At 34.7% G+C, this 8,347-nt stretch overlaps 2 protein-coding genes across 2 annotated transcripts in view; one reads left to right on the plus strand and one right to left on the minus strand.

Annotated features, from left to right (window-relative positions):
• Positions 1-240: 240 nt before the first annotated feature.
• On the minus strand, positions 241-4,519 carry lrriq3 (leucine rich repeats and IQ motif containing 3). The gene is made up of 7 exons (XM_056463842.1): positions 4,253-4,519; positions 3,860-4,183; positions 3,633-3,763; positions 3,124-3,259; positions 2,065-2,142; positions 1,880-1,991; positions 241-923 (listed from the first exon to the last, which is right to left on the minus strand). The coding sequence occupies exons 1-7, from the start codon at positions 4,517-4,519 to the stop codon at positions 331-333; spliced, it is 1,641 nt and encodes a 546-aa protein (XP_056319817.1). The 3' UTR covers positions 241-330.
• Positions 4,520-4,961: 442 nt separating this feature from the next.
• fpgt (fucose-1-phosphate guanylyltransferase) overlaps positions 4,962-8,347 on the plus strand; it is a 5,272-nt gene continuing 1,886 nt past the window's right edge. The window contains exons 1-3 of the mRNA XM_056463844.1: positions 4,962-5,213; positions 5,678-5,845; positions 6,231-6,323. Of these exons, the coding sequence (XP_056319819.1) occupies positions 5,141-5,213; positions 5,678-5,845; positions 6,231-6,323 (334 nt within the window). The 5' untranslated portion in view covers positions 4,962-5,140. The remainder of the gene's footprint in view (positions 5,214-5,677; positions 5,846-6,230; positions 6,324-8,347) is intronic.

The following is an 8,347-nucleotide window of genomic DNA, read 5'->3' on the forward strand; positions in this document are numbered from 1 at the left end:
CTAATTTTAGTTGCTTAATTAGAAAGTGTAATGACGATTCAATTAATGTGGAGTTGTTTGTTATGTAAAACTAGAAATTGGTGGCTTTAACACTAGTTTCTCTCTTGACTTGTCCCTGATGGACGGGGGTGGATGTGTATAGGAGAATATTTTTGGATCCATGTTATATAATCTTTTGGATTTTGAAAAGAGGAGCAGATCCCAATTTTTTGTAATATAATCAGACATGCTACGCTCCATATTATAGTATAGTAAATCTGCTAACTAACCAACACTTCAAAGTAATTTTCCAACTTAAACAGAGAGTTCAATCAAAAAGAATGAATGCATCTATTGTTGCTTAGTGCATTTACATGTGTTATATCTGAGCACAGCCCTCGCTATTGAGATGTGCTCACGGCTGAAACTGCAAACCATCTCCTGCTCCTGGATCCTCCTCTTCTTATCTTCCATGAACTGGGAATGTTTCTGCCGTGCCTGATGGATGTCCTGCTCCAGCTTGGCTCTCTGCAGAGTGAGTGTTTTCTCCGTATCTTCTCTTTCGCGCTCCTGACGAAGACGCATGTCTGTCCTCCGGTCCTCAATAAAGTTGACTCTGCGGCCTTTGGCTACTTCTCGGTCAACGTGACGCTCGGTTACCTTCTCCGCAAGTTCTCTTTGCATTTTGGTCTTATCAAAAGCCTGATCGGCTTTTTCAATGATTTTGAAGGGAGTGAGGCTGACGGTGTCCTGGCGACGACTAATCATCAGATGCGTTCTTGAAGTTTTAGCAGGTGAGTGAGGCTGTGGATCAGGCTTTTGGTTGAGGGCTTTACGGGACAACAACAAATCACTCAGTGGCTCACTCTGGTGGACTGAAGCCTTCAGTCCTAGCACATGAATGTTACCTTCTCCATTTTCTTCAATACAAGCATCATTGATATCTAAGAGAGCAAAACAGAAGCATTCAGTGAATCCAAACCTCAAAGCAGTATTTACTGTATAAGATATATTGAAAGGGATAGTTTGCCAAAAATGAAAACTGTCATCATTAACCCACCCTCATGTGGTTTTAAATCTTTGAGGTTTTTTCTGTTGAACCATAATGAGGATATTTTGAAGAATGCTGAAAACCAGTAACCATTGACTTCCATAGTATTTGTTTTTCTTACACTCAAAAATGAGGTTTGTTATTTGTTCAAACTATTCAAAATGAGCTGAAACAACACAATCTCAAGTTTTTTGGGACAACGTAATTGTATTTTGTTCAATACACTTCAATTTGTAAAAACGAATAAGTTGACTTCATTTCTTCATGTCTTCCCAATGCAAATCGGTTAAGTTAATTTAATCGTTTTCACAAATTTTAGTTGTCCCCCCAAAAAGTCAAGAATTGTGTTGATTCAGCTTGTTTTAAATATATATATTTATTTTATTTTGAGTTCAGTTTTCAGCTTTATTCATTCATTTTCCTGCAGCTTAGTCCCTTTATTCATCAGGGGTGGCCACAGCAGAATGAACTGCCAACTTATCCAGCATATGTTTTACACAGCGGATGCCATTCCAGCTACAACCCAGTACTGGGAAACATCCATACACACTCATTCACACACATACACTACGGCCAATTTAGTTTTATTCAATTTACCTATAGTGCTTGCCTTTGGATTGTGGGGGAAACCGGAACACCCAGCCGGGACCTTCTTGCAGTGAGGCGACAGTGCTAGCCACTGAGCCACCGTGTCGACCAGTTTTAAATTTTTCAAAAAATATTTATTTTTTTGTGTTCAACAGAAGAAAGAAACCCATAAAGGCTCGGAACCACTTCAGGGTGAGTAAATAGTGAGTATATTTTTGTTTTTGAAGAACTTTCCCTTTAAAGCCAGTACTCTTGATGTACCTTGGTTGGGTCTGTTTGTTTTCACTGAAAATTTCAGCCTGCATTGAGGAGTGTTGCATAATGCCTTCATGTCTTGTTCACCATCAAGTAATTTAGCATTTTCTTGTAAAACCTGTGCAAAATAGTCAGTGAGGAGTAGTACAGACAGTTCATTTATTTAAAGTGTACATTGCTTATATTTTCACCTCTGGGTAGGTCGTTTGCATCAGTTTATTAAGGTTCACATAAAGCCTTTTGATCTCTGTGTCTCTCTTCTGCTTTCCCTTTGGATCGGAAACACGATTACATGTTAGACTACTGCACTTGAGCTTTTAAAAACATTACTAAATGCTGCACAACATCTCTTATCATCATATTGTTTACACTTTAGAATTATTTAATTATTTTTATGATTAACTCAAGAAACATGTTGCTATAATATTACATTTACATTTAGCTGAGGTTTTTGTCTAAAAATTGAGGAAATATTCAGCGGTTCAACAAGGTACACACAAGACGTGCTAATTTTACAAAGGAACTGTTATTGCTTAGAGAATTTAGTGCTAGAGTAAGAAAGGGTACGTTTTTTTTACATAGGGGAAATTATATACATTGCATTAAAAATGACACTAAATGCACTCTATATAATTCTGGATTTTTGTAACCCAACATTGGGTTAAATATGGACAAACCCAGCATTGAGTTATTTATTTCAGTTAAATTCAAATTAAACCTCATAAAATTATAATATTGTGTTCTGATGTGACATTGAAGACTGGAGTAGCGACTACTGACAGTCCAGCTCTGCAGTCACAGGAATTAATTGCATTTAATATATATAATAACCAGAAATTAGTCATTTTAATTTTAAAGTCTTAGATCACCCAAACTGAAAATTATCTCATCATTTATTCTGCCTTTTGTGGTTTTAAATTTATGAGTTTCTTCCTGCTGTTGAACGCAAAAGAAGATATTCTGCAAGATATATGCTGCTTGCTAGCACTCATCGACATCCATAGTATAAATATAGACATAATGGAAGTCATCGGGTCCCAGAAACCAGCCTTTTTTCTTTTGTGTTCAACAGAAGAAAGAAACTCAAATTGTTTTGAACAAGTGAAGAACAATTTTTTAACATTCTTTGGTCGAACTATCAATTTAAATAGCATTTTACAAAATTACCATATTTTTTTTATCAAATAAAACATAACAAATACAGATTTATTATAATAGTGTCAAAATAATGAGTCAATTGTAGTACATACTGGCTCAGGGGGGTCATTTGTGTCCTCCTCCATGGTTTCCTGAAGCTGAGATGGTACCTGCTCATTTTCTGCCTTCGCAGTTGGATTGGAAATAAACGGTTTTCCAGATGCTCTCAGTTTCTTCATACCACAAAGCCTGATAATGCAGAATTCCACATAAAACCAACTTCTCAATACACTGAACAAATATCCCAAATAATACCTCTAAAGCAGGGCTATCCAAACTCGGTCCTGAAGGCCAAGTGTCCTGCATAGTTTGGGCCCAACTTCCTTCAACACACCTCCCTGGAAGTTTCTATTGTACCCAAAAAGAGCTTTATTAGCTGGTTCAGGTGTGTTTATTTGAGGTTGGAACTAAAATATGCAGGACACCGGCCCTCCAGGACTGAGTTTGGATAGCCCTGCTCTAAAGTAATCACTGTACTTTATAGTAGACCAAGCAAGCAGAGAAAATTTGCATAGCAAACGTCAAGATATCAAAAACACAGCAGCATGCATAGCATATTTACCCAAGACTTTTTCTAATTAAATAGCCTCGGATCCAGCGCTGTATAATAAGTGTGGGCGAATAAAAGGCTTGAATCCTGTTTATCTCAGTGATTATTTTATACATCACTTTCATCTCTGTCTCAAATGAATACTGAGAAAGAAGAAAACATGAGATTTTATTTTAAATCTTGGACATAACAGTAAATAATAGAGAAAACAAAGACCAGTGTAAATAATGAGCACTAACCGACTTTGTAGGTGGGTACAAACGGACACAAAAGTGTTGTTTCTTTGATTTGAACCGAAAGGGAAGGCACACATTTTCAATGATTTCCTCATCAGAGATAACAAAGTTGTCCAAAGCCTTCAGAGACCATATGTTGTTGACCAGACAGTGCCTGTAGTTCCTCTTTAAACTTACTGGGGTGTCATACAGAGTTAAAGCAGTCAAGTTTAAACAACCCGACAGGCCTTTAATATTGTCCCAGGTTGACATGTTGTTGTCATGTAGATACAGAAGTTGCAGTTCTTTTAGATGACTCCAACATGAAGCATCAGGGAGCTGAACAATCTGAGCATAAAGATGATTATTAGTGATCATAGTGAATCAGACATGCATGAAAGTACATGGATCTCATACCTGATTGCCTTTCAAATCTATCTTCACCAAGTTAGTGCATTCCATGAGAGCTTCAATTCTGGTTAAAAAGTTGTCAGACAAGATGCAAATCCGCAGTGTTTTGCAAGATCTAATCTGATCGAGACTCTTTACAAGTAAGCTGTTCAGTTTGACCATCACAATGTCATTTAGGTCTTTGTCACCTTCTGATATCCAGTAGCCATGGTCCAGTAACAGGGATTGAGTGCAGTTTACCAAATAAACCTGGTATGCTTCAAGGGAATCCATTTTTACCTGTGGGTGATGGTTATCTCTTCCTTTTTGAGATTGAAAACATTGAAATGTATTGAATTAGGCCTATGCCATCACTAGATGATGCTAATATTATAGTCCTAATATTTATTTGGACATATTTGACTATATTTAACTTTAATTAAACTGTTAAATTCCCAAATCTGCGGTTGAGTTTATTCTTACCGAGGTTCTGTTCCTGGCTCTCAATTGTATTCTTTTGTTGGCTGAATGATTGCAAGAAAAAGTTGCCATGACAACATTGGCTGGACATACAGGAAGCTTATTTTAAACGAATTCAGCACTTGGGTAATGATAAAATAAAATTACATTTTATGTCGAAGAATATATTTTGGGTAAAAAAAATGCTATTTATTTTTAAAGATAATACATGAGCTAAAAAACGCAGAGACGTCATAGAGTTCGGTTGTCACATGACTGGAACCCGGAAATGCCTATGTAAACACGTTAAGTGACAGTTTGAATGACTTTTTGATAATAGCTAATAAATTATCATTTTCGCACATGATTCAGTCATCGACTTATTTTTGTTGATTCATAACTGACGTTGACGGAAATTTATTGTAACGTTAGCTATAAACACGAGTGATTGTCATAATGACAGAACGCGGAAACGTCTATCTGCAAAAATCTACCAAAGACAAAATCGAAAAATTTAACAAAATGAGAGGTAAAGTTACTATTTTATCCATGTAGGATGTGCAACTGTTTTTAACTTTAATTCTACTGTGAATTTACCATGGTTAACTAGGGTATTACACTGCTACCGAATGGTCGTATTGTTTTTTTACTATGGTATTTAAGTGGTATTCTATTCAGTTTGTTTGACTGAAGTACATATCCAAATAAACATGGCAAGCTGTAGGTTAAGTTCAGCACTTCTTTGTTACTGTTGCTGAGAGTATTTACGTGTGTAGTGTTCACGTAGGTATCTATAACTTAACTTTGTTTACTATGGTATTAAGTGGTATTCTATTCAGTTTGTTTAAATACAGTACATATGCAAATAAACTTGGCGATCTATAGTTTAATTTCAGTACTGTTACTGTTGCTAAGAGTATTCACTTGTGTGATGTTCATGAAGGTTTCTATAACTATAAACAACAGTACAAGTTATTCATTTCTCATCCACAGGTCAAGCAGTAAAGTCTAAAGAATTTTGGGATCTTGTGGTCATTACTGCAGTGGACGAGGACCAGAGGTGTGCTTATGAAATTCAAATCACAGATAAACTGGAGAGGAAAGAACTGCCTCTTGGCATCAGTTATCATGTGTTTGCAGATCCTCCAGGATGCAAGATTGGTAAAATAATCTTCAAAAGCTAAACATGTCTAAAATTATGTAGAATAATGATTTAGGATGCACCCCTAGTTGTTGTATTTTGAATTGGCATGGATATTCAGTTTTCATTTTTATTTCATGTTTTAGTTTCTTTATTAGCTTTTTTATTAATATTATTTAATATGTTAATGATGTATTTTTATTTAGTTGTAATTTTTAATTTTTATTTATTTGTAGATACTTTTTTAAATGTTAGCGTTTTTTACTTCATGTAGGTGTGAAGGAAACATTTTTAATATACATTTAAGTTTTTTTATTAAGTTAAAATATTTATTTTAGCTTTATTGTAATTAAATAATTTAAGAAATGCAATTTTAAGAATATTAAGCCTCATCTGCTCACACAGGTAATGGAGGATCCACTTTACATTCACTGCAGTGTCTTCATGATAAATATGGCAAATCACTGTCTGGATTTAAAGTCATCCTTATTCATGCAGGTACTATATTAATCTTCAATAATATTTGCCATCTCTCATTTCTGCACCAGTCACTGTACATTACAGAAGTTTGGGGTTTATAAAATTCTTTAATGTTATTGAAAGACGCCTGTTATGCTCACAAATGCAGCATTTATTTTATAATAATAAATGTATAACAATGTTGTGGTCACGCTTTATTTTGATGGTCCGTTTGTTGAATTTAAGTTACATTGCATCTACATGCCAACTAATTCTTCTTAGTTAATGTCAGTTGACATGTACTTGCAAAGTTTCTTATAGTCAGTTAATATCTGTTGATACTGCTCTTTCAACAGACATTTAAGCAGACAGTCTAATACTCAAAGGGACCATCAAAGTAAAGTGTTACCAATGTTTTTTTTGTTTTTTTTTACAAATTTACAAAAAAAACAACAAAAAAAATCTATTTAATTATTAGGGCTTCAAAAATGTTTTAAGGCTTAATATTTTGTGGAAGCTACATTATTATTATATATTATTTATATTTTATTCATTTAGTAGACTTAGTAGATGTTTTTGTAACTCCATACATTGTCACTTTTGATTTTAAAGGGGACTTATCATGCAAAACACTTTTATGAGGGGTTTAAAATCAGTTGTGTGGTAACGGTGTGTGAATATAACCAGCTTCCAGTGGTAAAAAGTTATTAATAAAATTTTTTGTACATGTTGAGAGACGAAAAGCTCGTCCATTAGAGACAATAGGTGCGTTCGACTTGAACCAAGACTGTAGCCGGTGATCATTGAGATTAGCCACGCGCAGGTGTTGAAAACGAGTTAAAAACTGAGCTGTCAAGCTGGATACTTTGATGCTCAAAGTAGCGGCAGTCATGATAACCGATCACATGGCGTCATCATCATTTATTTATTTATTTATTTATTTATTTATTTTTAACAACTAAAGATTTACAATACAAATAAAACAGAATACAGTCTCCACAAACTGTACTTCCCTTTTAAACAAGTTAATGAATTATGTTTGGTTTAAGAATTATGAATTAAATTTAGGTAGCCTATGTAACAAACACGTGAGAGAAATAAGGGTAAACGAGAGGGTAATATAAACATAAAAGGTAAATAAATATCAATGAATAGGCCTATTAAATACAAAGCAATAAGCACAAATTCTAGGTGTTTAAACATCATTCTTTAGGCTATTACTTCTTGTTTGAATATGCTAAAAAGGATTTAAATTTATAAATATAAAACTTTCCAATACATATTAGTGTAAAACCCAAAACAAGATGTTTTGATTAAGTCTTAAAATGATTAAGATTATTTTGGATAAGGAGAGCATTAAAAAAAAGCACTTTAATCTAAAAAGATTGAACAAAAGGACATACCCAAAATAATGAGCTACAATTTAACCATTATAAACAAATTATTTAACAAAATATGAAACTGCAATAAAATATTTGTAATCTTTTAATAAGCATATACACAAGATATATACAAAATAAAGATGGCATAAAAGTTAATTGTTTGCTTTGAAATTTGTGAGAGAATTTGTCCAATAATAAACCAGAAATACACGTGGTTGTTGTCATGTGGTGAATCCAGCCAATCTTGTAATATCGGTGTCGTCATCGCAGCTCCTAGAGTCGCTCTTCAGATGCTGCACTGGCTGAATCAATTGTCTGATCTCGGAGCACTGTTGTGGTACTTTGATGCCACATGTGACAGTCACAGGCATCTGCGCAGCATCAAACCGGCCAACATTTCAAACCGGCATGCACCACTTAAAGACGAATTTTGATCGGTCTGCGCAGCGATGCATGAAGTCCAACGCACTTAATCTCTCCCTCATTAACGTAGGACAATTAGTCTTGTTTTTGAATCTGCCACTATGCTGATGTATTTGTAGCTCCACCCCTTTTTTGAAAAGAGCACAATCTCATTTGAATTTAAAGCGACAGTCACCAAAATGGCACAATAAAGATCAAAGCCTAAAAGGGGCCATTTCAAGGAGTTATAAAACATTATTTGTGGTGTATTTTGAGCTG

The sequence above is a fragment of the Danio aesculapii genome, chromosome 8 (genome assembly GCF_903798145.1).
Source record: "Danio aesculapii chromosome 8, fDanAes4.1, whole genome shotgun sequence".
NCBI classification, from domain to species: domain Eukaryota; kingdom Metazoa; phylum Chordata; class Actinopteri; order Cypriniformes; family Danionidae; genus Danio; species Danio aesculapii.

Excerpts from the sequence above, each read along its gene's own strand:
- lrriq3 (XM_056463842.1), bottom strand. The coding sequence starts at position 4,519 with ATGGATTCCCTTGAAGCATACCAGGTTTATTTGGTAAACTGCACTCAA. Across the intron at positions 3,764-3,859 it reads TGTACCCACCTACAAAGTCG|TATTCATTTGAGACAGAGAT; the intron begins GTTAGTGCTCAT and ends CTTCTTTCTCAG. Across the intron at positions 924-1,879 it reads AACAAACAGACCCAACCAAG|ATATCAATGATGCTTGTATT; the intron begins GTACATCAAGAG and ends TTGCTCTCTTAG.